The 18,934-nt window shown below is 57.0% G+C and overlaps 1 protein-coding gene across 4 annotated transcripts in view; it reads right to left on the bottom strand.

The window, feature by feature from the left end:
• Positions 1–1,394, bottom strand: part of EPHB3 (EPH receptor B3) — a 28,138-nt gene extending 26,744 nt beyond the window's left edge. For all 4 annotated transcript variants that reach the window (XM_051626680.1, XM_051626677.1, XM_051626678.1 and 1 more), the window contains exon 1: positions 1,249–1,394. In XM_051626680.1, coding sequence (XP_051482640.1) covers positions 1,249–1,345 — 97 coding nt within the window. In that variant the 5' untranslated portion in view covers positions 1,346–1,394. The remainder of the gene's footprint in view (positions 1–1,248) is intronic.
• Positions 1,395–18,934: the final 17,540 nt, after the last annotated feature.

Here is an 18,934-nt window from a genome sequence, read left to right on the forward strand (position 1 = left end):
ATCAGTCCGGAGCTCACAGACCAGGCAGTCCCATGGCTTTGTTTCCTACGGCGTACAAAGCAGATTGATTTTTAATATCATTTTTACTCCGTTTAAGGGAAAAAAAAAAAATCGCAGGGAGGGAGGGTGAAAAGAAACACGAGCAACAACAACCCCAAAACTTTCTACAAAGCCCAAAGCCGGAGGAAACGTGTCCCTCCGACAAACGGCAGCGGGGACGGGCTCCTGCCCACGGTCATCTCCGGTGCCGCAACCCAAACCCCGCACCGCGGGGCGACGGAGGAAGCCCGAGCACAAAACTGCCTCCGAACACACAAAAGCTGGGGCGGAGGCACCGGCAGCTCCTCTCCGTCTGGGGTTTCCCCCTCCCTAGCCCCCTCCCGCCGCTCCGGCAGCGGGTTCTGTTACCGGACACCGGAGTGTTGCCGCTCCCGGCCGGAGCCTCGCACACTTTGTGCCAAGACAAAAACGCGCCCAGGCCCCCTCCTCCTCCCCACCCCCGGTGCGACCCGCCTCACCCGCCCCGGGATTCCCCAGTGCCCCAGCGGGGCCGAGAGCCGCTTTTCTCGGTCGAAGCCTGAGAATCGACGGTGCTGCCCCGCGGACCGGGATTCACCCTCCGAGGAGAGACACACACAATCAATCCCAGTTTTACCCCGCAACCCCCCCGAGCGCGGGGCCTGCCCTCCTCCTCGCTCCCTCTCTGCCCGCGGGGGCGGGCGAGCCGCGGGGCTCGGGATGGATGCGGCACGCGCGGCGGTCCCACACCGGACCCTCAGGGGTTAAGGCGACGGGGCGCGGCGAGCCCTGGCCGGGAAGGGATGGAGCCGGACACTACACGCGGACACTCCTCCGGCGGTCCCACCAGTTTTGGCACGCCGCGAGCTTCCACTTAAAGAAATATTAATTTTCCAGCCCTCTCGGTCGTGGCGAAAAGCCTCAGAACGTGAACCGAGTATCCAAAGAGGCGCCGCTCCTTGCTAGCGGCCGCCGCGCCTCGGCCGCGCCGGGCTCAGTTCCACGGGGCGTTGACTCTGAAACCTACTGAGGGCGGCTGAGCGCTGGGAGCGGCGCCCGGGCGCGCTGCGGCGACGAGCTCCCCGCGGGGACGGCCAAGCGTCGAGCCGAGCCGGCGGCGGAGGTCGAAAGAGGCCCGGTGTGCCGGGGACACCCTGGAGAATGCGTGCCTGTGTGCGCGGTGGCACGGGCCCCGGTGCGGCGCGGCGGGCACACCCGCCCGGTACTCACCCTCCAGAGCGCGGCGGCCGCCGGGCAGCAGAAGCAGCAGCAGAAGGGGGAGCAGCAGCGGCGGCGGCGGGGGGGCCCCCGGTCGGGCCGCGGCCATGGCGGGGGCGGTGCGGGCGGCCCCGCCGGGCAGTCCCGAGCTCGGCGCCACGCGCGGCTCCTCTCACCGCCGCGCCACGCTCGCGCTCTGGCGCCGCCGCCGCCGCTGCCGCCGCTGAGCCGCGCGGGGCGGGGCCCGCCCGCCGCTCAGCCCCGCCCCTGGCAACCCGGCGCCCCTGGCGACGGCGAGCGCGGCGGCCATTGGGCGATGGCGGGAGAGGGGGCGGGGCCTGCGCGGAAAGATGAATCGGAGGAGGCGGGGCTTCCCGGCGCGCCCCCGGTGGCCCCGCCCCCCGGCGCGGAAGGCGCAGGGCGGAGAGCGCGCCCCACCCAGCGGCCGCTCGCGGAACTGGCCTCTTAAAGGGGCCGCACTCCCTTTCCGCCCCGCAGCCCCAGGCCTGCCCTGCCCCCCACCGGGTGTGGGGCAGTCAGTGAGGCTGTTGGGGTCTGTGTTGGCAGGTCCGTGGACCCCTCTGTGCCTCACCACTGGCAGCCTGCCTTACCTGTGCAATCCATTGCAGACCCATCCTCTACAGCCTGTCCCATCCCATCTCGTCATCTCATGCATGCCACCCTGTGCTATCCTATTTGACTCCATTTGGTCACAGTCAATCCCATGCATTTCATCCCACCCCATCCATTCCATTGCACCCTATCACGTTACACACCATCCCAGACCCACCACACCATGATGCCCACCCCAGTGATAGGGCTGAGTGCTGGGATCCAGTGTCACCCCATACAGAGAGCACCCTGCAGTGACCCCCTCCAGTTTCCCCTTCCCAACCCCCCAGTGTGCCATCCCCACCACACTCTTTCAGGGAGATGATGCCAGTACCCTGTATGTGGTCAGAGCCTCCAAGTCTGAGGATGGCTCACTCCTCTCCCCACATTTCCATAAGGAGGTTTCCCTGTGTGGGACAGAAGCTGCTCCCTCAGTATGGCGTGCTCACACTGTCCCTGTGACCAGAGCCAGCACTGCCACGTCCTTCAGGACAGACACATCCCTGCTTTGGGTACACTGGACTGTGACCTGGCCTGGCCCTGTGCATCACAGCAAAAATCTCCTCCTCAGATGTCTGGGGAGGGTTGGTTTTGGCTGAGGGCTAAGAAAAATCCTTTGAGTCCCTGGTTCCCAGTGTGGCTGAGGGTGCCGGCAGGTCTGGGGTAGTGGGGTACGTGGCTGGGTAGCCTTGTCCCGACAGCACAGATGGCACGTGGGCTGACCCCGTCACAGCCACCTGCCATCAGGACCTCGCTGTAGCACTGCCAACCCCAGAAACCTGCTCCAGAAACTCCCTCACCATGCAGACACAGCCCCAGCCCTATGATGGCACAGCAGGGCAGCTGCAAACCCAAACCCACCCTCCCAACCACCTTCCCCATAGGTTCTGGCAGAAGAAGGAATCTGGGAAGTTATTGGGGATAGCCATGGTCAGCCTCTCTGATGTGCAGATGGATGCAGGACATGTCTGTATCATCTCCTTCTGCTGCACAAACCCTTCAGGGCTCTGGATGGGCAGTTTCTTTCTTTGTCCCAGAAGGGTTCAGCTTCCTAAGCCCTGGCCAGAGAGATTGGCATGGGCCTGGGCTGCCAAAAATTTGGAGAAGACTGATACCTGTTGCAGGAATGTTGGCATCCCCTGAAACTGCGGGGAGCTTGGCCAGGCCATCATACCCTGAGGGCTGCCACAGCACCCCAGCACTGCTGGGCATGGTTTCCTAAGGGAAAAATCCATTCAGGAGAGACCCAGCATGCTAATTTAAGACAGAACATGACATATGACTGTGATAAATCTCTGCAAGGGACAGGAGAAGCAGCAAGCATTGTACTCTCCAGGTAAAAGGAAGCAGCTGGGGAGCAAAGCAGCAGAAAGGGGGTTGCCCCAGTGGAAAACAGCGAAGTTTGAGCAAAGAAGAAAAGCTGTTGGTTTGGAGATGCTGTTACTTGAGGAGAAGAGCAATGGAGAAGCAAGAAGTGAAGCCAGCGCTGTTAACACACGTGCTGGGGCACGATGCTGTGCCAGCGGGGAAGGAGGGTGATGGGGGCAAGAAACAAGCACAGGCCAGAGTTATGGTGGGAAGATTTGCCATCTCTCCAGGAAATCCTCCCTTGCAGCTAGAGCCCACGGGCTAAGTGAGATGCAGAAACCTCGTTTATTCTGTGATTTCAGAGGTCTGAGCAACACAAGCACAAGATTTCTGAACGGAGCACATGGGGAAATTGCTTATTCACACTTGAATAACTTAAAAATGGCTGAAGCAATTTTACTTAAACTTTCTCCAAGAATTCCCCTTGGAGCCAAGCCATGCCTGGCAAATTTCAGCCCGAAAGGAATTTATTTCAGAAAAAGGATGAGAAACCGGAGCAGGGAGCAGGGGGGCACAGGCAGGGGGAGGATGCTCCATATAATCCCCTCTCTCCCTACAAGCTGTAATTAATGAGCCCCCCCTTGCTCCCGCTGGGCCTGTGCTGCCATCCGGTCTCTCCCCGGGGGCTCACACTCCCCCGGAGCAGACGGGCACAGTGCTGTGGTCCCGCTGGGGGCTGAGGATAGCGGGACCCAGCCAGGAGGGGTTCAGGTTGCTGGTGGAGGAGTCCCGAGTCGCTGCTTGGGTATCACAGCCGGCGGGCGGGCAGCCTGGGGAGCAGGGCTGGCAGGGGCTCCAGCGCCTGCACAATAGGAAATAACTGTGGTAACTGCGTGGTATTTGCTGGCAGGGGCTGGCTCTGTAACGCCAACCCGCCTGCTTGTGCAAGGGCTCGGTGCTGAGGACGGAGCTGCTGCAGCCCCCAGGGGATGAGGTGATGTCGTGGCCGGGGGACGTGCATGCCTGTAGAAACCCGGGCATCTCCCAGCCCTGCAATGTCACACATGCACCCAGCCCCGTCTCCTGCACTGACACCCCCCTGGCACTTTGTGTTGACGGCCGGAGAGGGACAGTGCCGCAACAGGGACTGTGTGGGCACGATGTGGGCAGGGATGGGCTAAGAGGTGGAACGTGGGGGCGTGGGGTACTCAAGGGAGTGTGTCTGCAGCACTGACCTGGGTTAACGATGCTCTGCCTTCCAACAGCCTGCCCGGCAAAGCTGTGATGCCCACGGTGACCTCGGGAGACATTTCTGTGCAGGCGGGGAGTGGCAGGACCTGCTCAAACGAGATGAAAGGAAAGCCTCGAAAAGCAGCAAGGAGCCACGGACGTTCAGAGGACAAGCCTCCCAGCCCAGCCCTCTCTCCGTGAGAAATTTCCCATCCAGAGACTCATATCCCACTGGAGCAAGCCGGACTTTCATTCCCTGTTTCCAAACACAGCCCCGGGGTGCTCTGGTGATGGGTCCACATCACACGGACACACACATGCTACCTCAGCCCACAGCCACGCACAGGGGTGCACCCACGCAGCCTGCCCAGCCACCACTCCTCACCTTGTCTGCAGGCAGCAACCTCAGCTGCACCTTCATAAGGAGAAGGTGATTAGGGAACAATTACTCCTATTTTCTCCAAAGATCTAAAGAGCATCAAATGAATTTACCCAGCAACACTTTTAAAAAAGCAGAAGGGAGTGCACTCCTCAGCAGGCAGCCAGCCCTGGGAGTGTATCGCTATGGGAGAGATACAAGGACCCATGTTTGAAGGGTGGCAACGACTGAGTGGGAAGAAAAAACCCTGAGAGAGGCCTCCGTATCCTGCTCTCCAGGAACATGGCTGTGTCAGGGGTACAGGAAACAGGGGTAGGGAGATCCCTCCTATTTCTGGGCTGGGCAACATTGTAGTGGGGCCATTGTGGCATCAGGTAGCACCTAATTGCCCAAGGGGCAGCACCTGGAGGGGCAACACCCAAATGGACAACACCTGAGCAGATCCATGGTGCCATCCACAGTGCAAGAGGGGCCCTGGGAGGTCCTGTCACCTGGTTCCCAGGGCAGGGAATGTTGCTGTGTGCCAGCTCGCCCAGCCAGCACGTTTCCTGCTGGGTCAGCGCTGGCTCCAGCCTGTCTCCTTCCCAGGTTCCCTGGGTGCTCTCCCCTCCAGGCGCTCCTCCCCATGATGCCAGGTGCTTGGCGATGCCAGTGGGATCAGTGTGGCTGGCAGCACCCATGCCAGCTCAGCTGGGCCCCAGCAAGGTGACCACCTCCTGCCACTTCTGGTCCCCACTTCAAAACCCTTTCCCAGTCCCACCCGCATCCACCACCCCTCACCTCTGGCAGCTTCAGGATGCAGTTAAACACTTCAGCACTTAAAATTTCAGGTGCTAATTGCTTAGTAATGAAAACTTTAATCACAGGGCAATTAAAACCTTAAGTAGCTGTGGGAGATCCATTCCATGTCAACAAAAGAAGAGTGCCGTCACTGCTCCGGCACCGCCCTGGCACTGTGCAGCACGGTGTGGCCGGGAGACCCTACCCTGCAGCCCCCACTCCTCCTGCTCCAAGGATCTGGGGAGCCCCTCACTTCCCACGCCGAGTGGGAGGTGGTCGAGGAATGATCATCTACTGCCGTAAAACTTAAAACCCAGCTAATTTTGGATTAAGTGCCATATGAAAGGGTTTTGTTATTTTAAATCTCCTACTTTCCAAATTCCCAGGATTAAAATTCTCTGCATTTATTTTAACCACATAACATTTGCAGACAAATCACTTCTCCCAGTGCAAAGTTTGAAGCAGGCTTAGGATATAAAGCCCAGCCACAAGCTTCAGGGTGGAATCACTGCAAGCTCCTGCCAGCGACCGCCAGCCCTATTTGCCAGCGTGAGCTTGCAGGAGAGCTCAGCCACCATTTCTTCAGGGGGAAAGGGCCCAGCCTGCCAGGTGCCAGAGCCCTGACAAGCATTGTGAGGAGGGAAACTGGCTCTGGGCTGATACCTTAACTGGGGATGAGCCCTTGGGAAAAAATCCAATGAGGTTTGTGTGTTTGCAGAGCTGGCCCTGTCCATCTGCTGCAGGGTGCATGTTGCAACCAGGCTGATGCTGTCCAGGTGACACCGTCCACTTTTTTATCAGCCCTGTCTCATCAGATGAAAACACCACCACCACCACCACCAAGAAAATCAGTGTTTGCCCCTTGCTCTGCAGGTCTCTGAGTCCAAATGGGAAAGGAGGCAACTAGTCTTGCATGGCTCCAGCTCTGCCAGGAGAGCACTGGGGTGGGGGGTGGGAGGCAAAGGCTCCAGGGCCAGGGGCCGAGGCTTGTCCCCAGCTGCCGGGAGGTGTGGGAAACATGGGTGCCTGCGGGCAGCCAACTGCCCCCCACTCTTTATCAAAAGCAGGATCAGTGTCTGGCAAATGTCACTCTCCCGCATGCTTCCCGGCTGGGAGGTCCGTTTCCTCCCACCACCTCCCATCACCCCCTTCCCCTTGCTGCCTCCCAGCCATGCGGCAGGACGGGGCACAGCAGGAGGGGACATGGTGGGATGCACTCGTGAGTGGGTGGCCGTGGGGCTGGGGGGCCAAGGCAGGGAAATCAAATGCTGATGCCCCAAGGTGCAGTCCTCATGCAGCTCACCGCCCACACAGGTATATCTGCCAGCCAGGCAATTAGCAGACTGGCCCCATTAATGATATTTTAGGGGGCTGCACCTGAAATGCCAGCGTAGACACCCTTTGCATGCCCAGTCCTGAGCTGGGGGCAGTCTGGTGCCCATCTTAGTCATGGGGAAGAGATTGTTCTATTTAGAATCCTGCCGCACGTCCCAGCCTGACCCCACAGAGCCATTCCTAAGTGGAGGTTAGTGATCCCAAGTGGGACAACAAGAAGTTTGGGGTTCCTGTTCCTATCTAAAACATGCAGAGATGCTCAGCAGATCATTCTGGCTGCAAAAAGACAAGAGGCATCAGTTGACACTGCATGTCCCACAGAGCTGGTTGCTCCCCTGGACTGAGTGCACAGGCACTGGCAGCATGTCCTGCTGGGGCTGCCTGGGAGCAGCTGGAGGTGACAGTGGTGATGGGTAAAGCTGGGCTGTGGTGGGGCCAAGTGCAGGGCCTGGACCCCACTACTTCTGTCTGCCCATCCCCTCCAGACTCCAGAGGACAGGGGCAGCCCTCAGAGCAGGTGGGCTTTCCTGGACCCCCTAGCCAAGGTTTTGGCATTCCCCAGCCTGGGGATACCCCAGTCCTGCCTCCCACCCCACCTGGAGAATCCTTTGCCCAAAGCCGGCTCTGGATGCTGTGCCTCCCGTCGCCATGGCAACCCCCATCCTTGCCAGGTTGCCATGGCTCCCCGGCCCCCAGCCACAGTCTCATCCTCAGTGAGGAAAGGACCCAGTGTTTCAGGTCCTCAGGGGCTGCCACCACAGGGGATGCTGTGTGGGGCCTGAGAACAGGGGGTTGAGCCAGGACAGGAGGATGGATGATGCTGTGCATCTCCACGTCATTTTGGTCCCGTGGGGGGACAAGCTCAGGGACCACCCGGGACCTTGGGGTGCTGGTGGGGTCAGGGTCTCCTCGGACCATCACAGGTGGCAGAGGGCTGGCATCACTTTGCGGGCCATCCTCATGCTTTCCAAACTTGCCTTCTTCCCGCCCAGGGTTTCTCTCCTCGGTGCAGCAGCCCCAGCTCTGCAGGCCAGTGCCAGAGCCCTTTGGTGTGGCCACCTGCTGGCAGCATCAACAGCATCGAGCACACACGACCTTCCTCCGGTACCGTCTAGTCCCCTGGCCACTGTTCCCTTGAAATTCCATCGCACTCACTGCAGACATCCCACAAGGCTCTGGGGAAACCTCAGCATGGGGCTCCCATTGCTGCACTTGCTGTGCTGGGGTGAGGGCTCTGCCCAGCGGCAGCGCGCGAGCCCGGCGGGCTCCAGGCTAGCAGAGCTAAATAAACACAGACACCGTGAGAAAAAGGCAGCCAGGAATAAATAGTCAAACAAAAAAAAAACAAAAGCCGAAGGAATAAACAAACCGGGGACGTGCCCAGGCACGGTACAAGACTCCAACTCGGTGCTTCCAAGCCAGGCTCCAACCCAGCCCCAGTGCCCCGCGGGCGGTGGAGCCCAGCCCGCTGGCAGCACCCGCCCGGCTGCACTCCCCACGTCCCCCCTGGCTGCAGGGATCCCCTCTCCCCGCCACGCCGCATTCCTGGGGCGCCGGAGGATGAGGGTGCGAACACCCTGGGAGAGGTGCCAGGCAGCGCCCGACCTGCCTGGGATTTGCATCCACTGCCCTAGCACTTGGCTCGAGAGGGATAAGCCCAGGCTTAGCAATGGCTTTCCCTGGGGCTGGGTCCCAGTTCCTAACCAGTTCTGCCATAGCCCTTTCCCACACTAACTGGGGTCAAGGGAGCTGTGTGGTCTCTGTTCCCCCTCTCCCCTCCAGCACTCAGGGACTTTTCAGCTTTGCTCCAAAATGGAGCTCCAAGTTTGCTCTGAAGTGCAAGGGTGGGAAAGGGGCAGGGTCTGCGGTCAGGGGGACCAGCAGGAGTCCCCAGGGGATGTGGTACCACAGGGTGGACACGACAGCAGGCTGCAAAGCTGAGGCACAGACCTGCAGCTCCCCCCTTGGAGCCTGGCTGAGGTTTGGATGGTGATGAGGAAATCAGCTGAGAACCTGCAAATTCAACACTTCTCTGGGAAAACCCACGGTGCGGGGCCTGAATGGCAGTGAGGGAGAGGGCAGCTCAAGGAACTCAGGGTCTAACATGCTGTCCCAATCACTGTAAACCTGCTTTAAAACTCTCCACAGGGCCCTGACACTACACCTCCCTCTCCAGCTGGCATCCAGTGGTGCTCAGCCAGGCAACAGAAACGCCAGTTGAAGTAGCCAGTTATTTTAAGAGCCTTCACTGGCAGTAACTGGCAAAAAAATAGAAAGAAAACCAGAATAAGTAACAAAGAGCATTCCCCGATACATACTTTTGCAGCAGTGCTTCCATGCATTTGGTGTAAAATCTGTTGCAGGCAAAAAACCAAAACAAAAATGATATAAAAGGAAAATGGCCATAAAGTCCATCTGCAAAGCAGCACCTGGGCACCCTGGGAGGGCAGGACACTAGCAGTGCTGCGCTGCTGGCAGCCAGGAGCTCAGCTGATGGGATTTTGCATGCAAACTCCTCATCTGCAGGTTTCCCTTGGCTTTTTCAGTCTAAAAGCAGGAGTACAAGGCAAATTGCTGGCATGCCACACTCTGCTCCAGCAGCCAGGCAGACAGGGCTGCCATGGTCCCAGCAAAGCCCAGCTCACCTTGGGAGCCAGTGACAGTGGAGCTGCAGCTTTGGCTTGGCCAGGACATCTTTCGTGTCCTCTGGCACAATTTTGCTGAGATTTCCAAGTGAGCCGTGTTTGAACTTTGCCTCCACATGTCTGAAGGAACAGGCTTCTCCCTGGCTGTGGAGGGATGCTTTCCCATGCTGCTTGGCAGCAAGGCTTCAGGAACTCAGCCTGTTGCAGAGAGACCTGCAACATAAGATTTATCTCTTTGTGAGTGCTATATTCCTAAAAAGAGCCTGTCATGGCATAGCCTTCTCCACCGCATGCTGGCTGAGATGCTGTACCAGCCATCCCGGCTCCCCAGGTGTGGAAAATGGCCCCCAAGGCCAGCAGCAGCATGGGCTATTTTACCTTTTTATTGGGGAAAACCCCATGAGGAGGGGTAGAAGAATGAAGGACGCGTTGCTCCAGCAGCCTGTGGGTGCTGGAGCTGGTTTGGCGTGCCCGTGGCTGGGTGACCCCAGTGTGCCCCTGCCTGCCACCTCCGTGGGAAGGAGCAGCGTGGTGAGGGAGGACCTGCCCTTCCCACGTCAGCTGTGGAGAGGAGAGCAGGGAAAGCATATGGGCAGACGGATGCACCTGGGACTACACTAAGTGCCTGGGAAGCCCTGGTCCCAGAATTTCTCCAGCCCCCAAAACATCATTGAAAAAAAACCCCGCTGAGCTGCTGGGATGCTCAAACTGGCCCCATGCTATGCCTGGCACTGTCCTCACCTGCAGTGGGGTTGCAAATGCAAGGGATGGAGCCATGGGGAATGGGGGCTAGGGAGGGGATACTGATCCAAACCCTATTCCTTGGCACCTCAGAGACCGCTGAGTGATGCCCTAAGGCAAAGGTCAGGCTGCAGGAGTGCTGAGTCCCCAGGACAAACAGCACCCACACACAGTGTTTGGGGCAGGACCTCTGTGGGTGCCAGAGCCCCCTCAGCCAGTGGCTCAGCAGGTGCAGCTGCGGGTACCTCATGTTCCCCTCTTCCAGTTCCTGGCCTCCAGCAGAGCATTCAGGGGTAGGTCAAGCATTTTCTTCTTTCTCTCCCCCCTCCCTTTCCAAGATGAAGAATTTAATTTTAGTTTTTACAGCTCCTCCTAGGTGGATAAATCCATTCCTGGCGAGTCCAAGTCCTGGAAAATCTTGTGAATCTAATGCTGGCCCTTCTGGCAGTCACTACAGCAATTCCTGTTTCTCTCCAGCCGCACTCTGTAAAGTTTTATAGTTTCCTGGTTGTAGCTGCAAGGCTCCAGCCGTGCCGAGGAGGGTGGTGGGGGGAGAGCCCAGCACTCAGGAAACTTGAGGCCAGGGAGGCAAAGCAGAGAACTGAGGCCAGGTGGGACATGCTGGGAAGCCAAGGAGATGCCAGGTCCCTCCACAGACTCCTCTGGGCAGGGATGTCCTGCACATGGAGACTTGGTCCATCGCAGCTGTCTCCCCCTTGTGAGGAGGACCAGAGCCAGCCAGTGTGACATGGGGTGGTGGTGGGGAGATGCCATCCATCATCCAGCATGGAACACACACCTGGGGAATGGACACAGCCACTGGTGTTATAGCTTCGCTGGGTGCAAGAGGGGCTCCTCAGCAAGACCCAGCACTCCTCCAAGATGGCTCCCTAATGAAAATCAGCTTCATATCTGCTTTATATCATCCCAGCACTGCCCCAGCCCCTGAGGGGATGAAGAACATGCATAGCAAGCAGTGCCATGGCACCGCCCATCACCTCACTCACCCACATCAGTCAAGTGCATGTCCTGGGAGGGGTAACATGGCACCATCACAGATGGAGAAACAAGCCACAAGGGTGCTCTGACTGGGGTCGGCTTCATCCTAGAGCAGGATATGGTACTGGCCACATGATGAGGGAGTCTTCCCATACCTCTGGCTTTGCAGTGGCACCAGTGCTCCCATCCACTCTCCTGTGAGTCATGGGCACCTGTGCATGGGGCAGATGAAGCACCACATCACCAAATATCTTGATTTTATTTCTGAGCCTTACCTGTACTTGGTAACTTCTGATGGAAAATTGGACCCTCAGATAGTTCAGGGGTAAGAGGATGGGTCTGCTACCTGTGGGAGGCAGCAAGATGCCCCAGCTTAATGCACTGCCATGGCTAAAAATCCCAGCTGATATTAGGTTGTTTTAGGGAAGCAGGAGAGATGAGTGCCAATGTTATAACTCCATCAGCCCCGTTAATGCTCATGCTCTGACTTTGAAGGCCAAAGCCACTGTGATCGGCTCCGGCTGCTCCGTCACCAAAAGGATATGGTAAAAATAGCCCAGAGAGAAGCAGAGACTGTGATGGCCAGGGAAGTGATTTCTACAGAAAAAGAAAGAGGATTAGGAGAGAGAAGAAAGGGGAAAAAAGGGATGTGACACTGGTATGCAGCCCCCCAAACCGGCCTGGTGCCCCACTGTTCTTTCTTGAGGAGCTGTAAGGCATCACAGGAGCCAAGAGACAGCAACTGGGATGAGAATGGCTGGGTGGGAAATGCTTTTCCGCTGCTGATTCCACACTGGGGCTTCCCACATCCTTCCTGGTCACCCAGCAGCCAGGGACCAGAGGATGCCAGTGGATATCTCAGTGCCCATGGGTTCTGGGGTTGTGGCACAAGGGGAGCCAGGGGATGGGGATGCTCTTGGGAAAGCACCACATAGGGAAATCTCTCCTCAACTTTGTGCAGCAGGCTGCCTGGGATGTCCCCATCCTCTCTGCCAGCACCATGTTGCTGGAGGACATCACGGGTCACTGAGCAGCAGAGAGACCTGTCTCACCCTTCACACCCTTCCCAGAAACAAGGGGCCAGGGGGAGGTGGTGAGGAGGGCCGTAAACTCTGCATTATCACTAATTAAGCACTTGGCTGTCACCGAGGCTTCCCAACACGCCTCTTTCTCTGACACTTTTACTGTTTGGGGAAATGGTGTCTCGGGCCTTTGATGAACTTACTGTGAAGTTGAAAGGAGCTGGTGGCGTGGTGCCAGGGCCCGTCACAATTGTCTCTCAGGCTGGGGATGGGAAATGACCCATTTATAAAAAGTGAGGTGATAAATTAGACCTGGGAAGTAGAAGCCACAGACTCTGAGGATAAAAAGCAGGATGGGCCACACCAACTGCTGGGTGCCCCTGCCTGCCCCTGGCTCTGGCATGTATAGCCAGGATGGGATGAACCCAAGGAGGGGGGGGTAAACCTTGTCCTGCCAGCAATTCCAGCTCAGCACCTGGTCCCTGCCATGTTGGGGGGCATGAGCTGGGAGGGAAGGTGGCAGGGTAGGGCACCAAGGAGGACTCTATCAGGGTTATTTATTAGAGGGTATTTTTGGGACAAAGCAGATTCAAAAGCTGGAAACCCAGGGCAGGGATGATGATGAGGAAAACATCCCACTGTCAGGCTGTCAGGAAGAGCTTGGGACCCAACTTAGAATTCAGGCTTTAGCTGCAGTGGTGCACTGCTCAAAGTGCCACCAGGACACAGGCATTGGTGGGTGCAGATGACAGTGAGTGAGGCCATGCATCTCTGCTGTCCCCATGTGGGGACTCTGTGACCACTGCCAACACAGACCTTCCTGTTACAGGAGGCCAAGTCAACCCCTGGGATCAGAGTGGGTCACAGGGGGCTGACTCCTGTGGTACTGAGAACCTACGAATTTATTTCATGCAACACAATCGAGGGTCATGGGGGACTCACAACTCCCCAGGTCATAAGCAAGTGAAGATGTGACCATGCTGATGTTTGAACTCAGGAGCCACCACCTGCAGCCCCACCACCAGCCACCTTTGAGGCACTCCCCATCCCCTGCACTCACCCCTTGTCTCTGGCCATGGGCCATTGCTCATCTCCAGGGAGAAAAAACAGTGGAGGGCCTGTGCCACAGGATCACTCCAGGTCAGCTCAGGTTGGGAAGGTGGCTGGTTCCTTATGGCTCCGGTACCCGGTCGCAGGGAGTTGCGGCTGCAGAAGGCAGCTGTCACCATCCTTATCTCCATCCCAGTCCCTGTCCCCAGGCTGGGGTGGTTCTGAGGGATTCTTCCCTCCACAGGGCTGGACCAGCACCCAGTGTGGGGTGGGAGGGACACCAGCCCTCTTCGTGGAGCAGCCCATTGCAACAGGCTTTCTGGGACTGGCAAGGCTGCAGGGCGATAGCCCTCTGGGAGGGCTAATCACTGCCAATTAACACTTGTCAGGCTTGCCTGGCAGCCGGGAGGCCTGATGCAGCAGGTGATGGGCTTTGCCAAGCAACGGGAGGGAGACCCTCTGGATTTCACACATCCACACACATTGCAGGCACTTGCTGCGTTGGCCACAGGCTGCCCAGCCTTCGTGTGCGCAAGAGACTCAGCCCTGCATGGCAGGAGTGGCCGTGTTGGGCTGGGACTGCTGCCAAGGAGGGTTGTTTCCTCCAGGCAGCAAAACCCCAGGACACAGAGATGCTGTTTCTCATTCTTTCTTGGGGTTTGCCTCCCACAGCAGCCAGGCACCTGCTGGGATTTTACCCCTTTCCCAGGTGACAGAGGAGCAGCCCTCAGCATTGTCCTCTCCCTGGAGGGGCCCAGCCCTGCACAGCTATGGGCAAGATGCCTCTGACTGCAGTGAGCACGTGGGCTGGGCAGGAGGCCCAGGGGTCTGTGCTGCTGGACCCCAAGGGCTCTGCAGGGCAGCCTGCCTGGGTCTTGTCCTCCATAGGAGACAGCACCTACAACCCATCCTCTATATCCCTCAAAAACCCTCTGGTTGCCTTTTAGGACTCCCTCCCGAGCCCCTGGTCTCTGCCCTGTCACTGCTGCTGTACCACAACATCCCCCAAATATTTGAGCCTTAATTCTTTCTAACACCATATATGTGTGAGTATACATATATATATATATATATATATGTAAATCTTATCCTCCCTGCATTGTGTTTCTCATTAATTATTCACATGTCATGAAATAGGAATGAAAACAGATTGCACAATGCTGGCCAGAGTCTTGCAGGAGAGAAAATCAGCCCCAAGATTTCCTGCAGCCACCTCTGGGCTCTGGCACAAAACCCTTTGCCCCAGGCACAAAGTGCCTGGTGCTGGGGTGTCCTGCTGAGCACCATGACACCCAGGAAAGGGACCTTTACTGAAGGGGGGCTGAGAGGACACCCTTGGCCGTGGGGGCTGTGACTGAGACCCAATCCCACCCCCAGCCACTGGGTTTCATTAGACATTTTTGACTGAAAGAAATCCCTTCCCCATGGAGGTACGTGCTGACTGCAATGGAGTCACATCCTAACCTCACCTGCAAGAGACTAAATAGACAGGGGGCTGCCTCAGCCTCCCACTCAAGTTTCCCATGTTCTTGAGCCTGCTCCAGTTTTTTCATCCTTTCTCGAGCCAGGATATGATGACTGCACCTGGTCTCACCCCCTGAATACAGAGCTAGGCACATCCTTCTGCTCTTCCACACCCTGGGCATGCACACTCCAGCACTGTGCCCTGGGGTCACGGCCCTGCACGGATGGGAACTGCTGCTCCTGCTCCACCCTCGTTATTTAAAAATCTGCCACGTATACTTGATCTCTGTAATTTTTAAGAGGTTATCAGGAAAAGAGGGCTGAAGCAAGTCCGTCTTTGTGCCCTTTCAGCCTCTCACCACATGGTCCTGGGCTCATCACTCTTGCCCTCCACTCCTCCACATTCTGGAGGAGCCGGGTTGATTTAAGCAGTGATAGAGCAATATTTCCACTGCTTTGCTTCATTCTCTCTGCCTATTGTAATCTTTTCTTTGCTCTTTTGACCATCAGCATATATTGAATAAGAGCTGTTAATTGAGCTGTCTGCATTGACATGTTGGGCTTGTACTTAGTGGCTATAATTAATTTAGGACAATATCTGTGAATTATATTGATTAGTCTATCCAAGATGCATCATCTCACACAGGCCCATGGTGAATGTCATTTATCTTCACAAAATCCTTTCCCACAGCAGTGGACTCCTTCAGCCTTAACTAACCTAAATATGTCACATTTTTCCTAACATGCTGCCTTCTCCACATCATTAATGAGCATAGCAAACCATACCAATGCTAATGTTCAGCAGCCCTCCCAGCCCTCCACTGAATTCCTGCCACAGGGAGTCAAGACTCAGTTCCCACAGGATGGAGGTAGAAACCAGGACCTGGTGAGGTGGAGGTGCCTGGATGCCCACACAGACGCTGGAATGGGGGTGACTTTGTGTGGTGGATGCCACCAAGGGCTTTTCCACCTCACCATTGGGTTGATCAAGGGAGAAACCATCCTGTGAAAGGTGCAGCCAGGTCTCGTCAGTGGATTGAGCTATGGTCAGCACATGAACCTTGACATGCTTGGCCATGTTTGCATTTCTTTGGTGGCTTTTTCTAGAGGGTTTTTTTTTGTTGGCTTTCCATGACTGAAGAAATGTGATGGTGGATCTGCCCTGCTCCTGCAGACTCCCCTGCTCCCTCTGCCTCTCCACAACCACATTTGGCCACATCCTTCCGCACTGACCACTTGCCCCCTGCAGAAAGCCTTTCCCAAGGCTCTCCTATAAGAGTTCAGCAATGCTGGAGCCTGTTTTCAGGCACGGCAGGCAAATCCCCCGCTCCCGCGGGAATGCTGGCATGCCTCTGGAGCCTCCACCGGTAGGACAGGTTATGCTTATGGGGACGTGTAGTGGCTTGACCTGGAGAAGGGCTGGTTCTGGCTCCAGGGCAGGCCCTTTTTTAGAAGCAGTGTGCATCACCACTGAGACCTCCTTTGATAGCTGTACTACAAACAGACACGCAAACAAACCAACCAGCCCTTCAGATATCACTCGGGCAGAAAAACACAATTACAGGGCTCAGGTTTTCAGCGTCAACCTCACCCTGGCGCTTTGGAGAGCCCTGAAACCAGCAACTGCTTAACTCTGCATCCAAGGTCTCTCCCAACTTCCCAAGATCTGCAGAGGTGTTTACCCAGTGCAACAGCGCACCGAGATGGAGGAAACTCGGCAGCCCCAGCGGCGCCTGATCTCAAGGTAGCGGGGAGATGGGGCACACAAACCTCGGCATGCCGGCAGCCTGACCTTGCCCAAACAACTGCACACTGCAAGATCTTGTTTGGGACAGATGGAGCAAGAGTGGAGAGATGTTTAGGCTAAGTCCTTGGTATTTAGCCGTCGGAATTTAACCCCGCTGGTTCTGATTATGGCTCAAGAAGTTCAGTTTCCACCCCAGACCACCGGTTTTGCCCACTTAAGAGCAGTCGGTGTCACCTCTGACCCCCCCGGCAAACTTTATTGCTGCAGCCTGCGAGGAAGCAGCCGCATCGGCTGCCTCGTAAACTCCAGAGCTGCAGAGGGCTGGTCCTGGCAAATAAAACCCTTACAGATGCCCTCAGACCCCTGTACTCCCTGGGGTCCCCCCAGGGCCACCCAGCATCACCAGCACCATCACAGGATCCCCTACGGGAGAAGGGAAGGGTCATGGGCAGCCAAAGCAATGCCACTCCATGTTGTGGTGGCTGGTGCCTGGGGAAGGCTCCCACAAAGACAGGGTGTCTCCACTCCCATGGATACATGTCTGACTGGCACAACGCTGGGTAGGATTTCCTTGCAGGGGCTTGGAAGTGTCCCTGCTGCCTTGTGGTCTGGGGAAGAGAAAGGTGACCTCAAGTGGTTCCCATCCTCACCGGGGTCTCTCCCCCTCATCCTGAGCCCCTTCACTTGCTCAGAACCATCCCAGCTCCTTCTGTCCTCAGACCCTCTCCCATGCATGCATGGTCCTGGGTACTACCTCTGCACACCCAGGTCCTCAGCTCCACCACCTGTGCCAGGGTTTTGGCTTGGGACTTCTCCAAGGACACTGCAGCTGGCATTCACCCTGCTTCTGACACACAAGCCAGCACAAGCCTCCCTGGCATCCTCTCTGCTGACACCTTCTACTCTGTACCCAGATGTTCCTAGCTGCATCTGCTTCTCCTGCCATGTCCTGAGGGTCAGAGACCAGCACTGGTGGCACCCTGGCTCCTGAGTCCCCTCCCCTGGCTGCAATGCTGCTGGAGAGCCTCTTCCAGACAAGCTCTAAGGAAACCTCTAGGAGCTTTCCTGTTTCTGTGCCATGAGCCAAGGCTCAGGATTTGTTTTGGAAACTCTCCCAGGGGAGGCTTTTTGGCTTTTTTTGTTTTCCCCCCCCTTTAGAAGGATGAGGTGTGCACAGTTTGGGCTCCCTGGCGCTGGCTGATTTTGCTTTGATTTCTCCCAAGATGATGAGCAAACATATGGGAACAAAACTGTATGCCCAGCCTGGCTTGTAGGTCCTCTCCAGGGTGACACAGTGCCATACATGGTCAGCATCCTCCAGGAGAGCTGAAACCTACATTGCTAACGTGCACAGCAAGCAAACACATAGGTACTTAAATTAAGAAAAATTCCTCTTCCAGGTTTCCCCATACCTTGTAATGAACCCCAGAAAGGGCACCCAGCCACAGTTCCCCCTTTCCAGGCCATACCTGGAGGTGGTGTCCTGTGCCAAACCACCGCGTGCTCCTCAGCACCCAATGCTGCCTTAAACAGGGTGCAAGAGCCTTGACCCGCTGCAGAGGTCATCCTCACCATGCTGAGGGAAGGAAGCTGCATCTCCCCCTGGGCGAGAGCCAGGGGATGGAGACACCCCAGGGTGCTCAGAGAAGGCAGCTGGTACCCAAAAGGACTCAGGGCCTCAAAGCTCCCAGTTGGTGCAAGGGCTACACCCTCTCTTGACATCTCACAGCTTGCTAGGAGGAAGGCTGTTTTGGCAGGAGAGACAACTTTTCAGGAGAGAAAAGGGACAATTTCGGCAAAGCTGGACAGGGCCCCCCCCTCCCTTCAAACCACTGAGTGCACTCAGCGGGGATGCAGAGGGGCACGGCAGGCTCGGGGCCGCTCTCCCCAGGGACATGACGTTGACACTTCAAACGGTACCGACCAAAGGCCCTGGGAGCAGACTGCCGGCAGGGCTGCTGGCGCCGTCCCTAGACGGCCTCCTCGGGTCCGAGGGCTGCGAGCGCTCGCCTCTCTATTTACATTACCAGGAATGCACAAAACAGGGGGGTGCAGGCTGAGCGGGGGGGTGGGGGTATCGGCTGATTGTTCCCAGGATCCCCTTGTCAGAAACCCTCCCTGCTCCGCTAGTGTCTCTTGATATATGGCTTGCATTAGGGGATGAAAGTGAGGCATAGCTTGGGGTTTTGGCACGACAAACCCCATTAAACTCTCTCTGGGAAAATGAGTCCAAAAAGCATTTCGGGGGGTTGAGTCACTAACAGAGCTGTGAGCAGCATTTACCCACACCTCCAGCAGCCCAGCCCAAAAACACAGCCAGGGCAGGTGAGGGGAGTGTGCTGTGGGGGGCTGGGTGCTGGCAAGCAGTTACAGCACCCTGTTTCGC

This window comes from Apus apus, chromosome 8 (genome assembly GCF_020740795.1).
Source record: "Apus apus isolate bApuApu2 chromosome 8, bApuApu2.pri.cur, whole genome shotgun sequence".
Lineage (NCBI taxonomy): Eukaryota > Metazoa > Chordata > Aves > Apodiformes > Apodidae > Apus > Apus apus.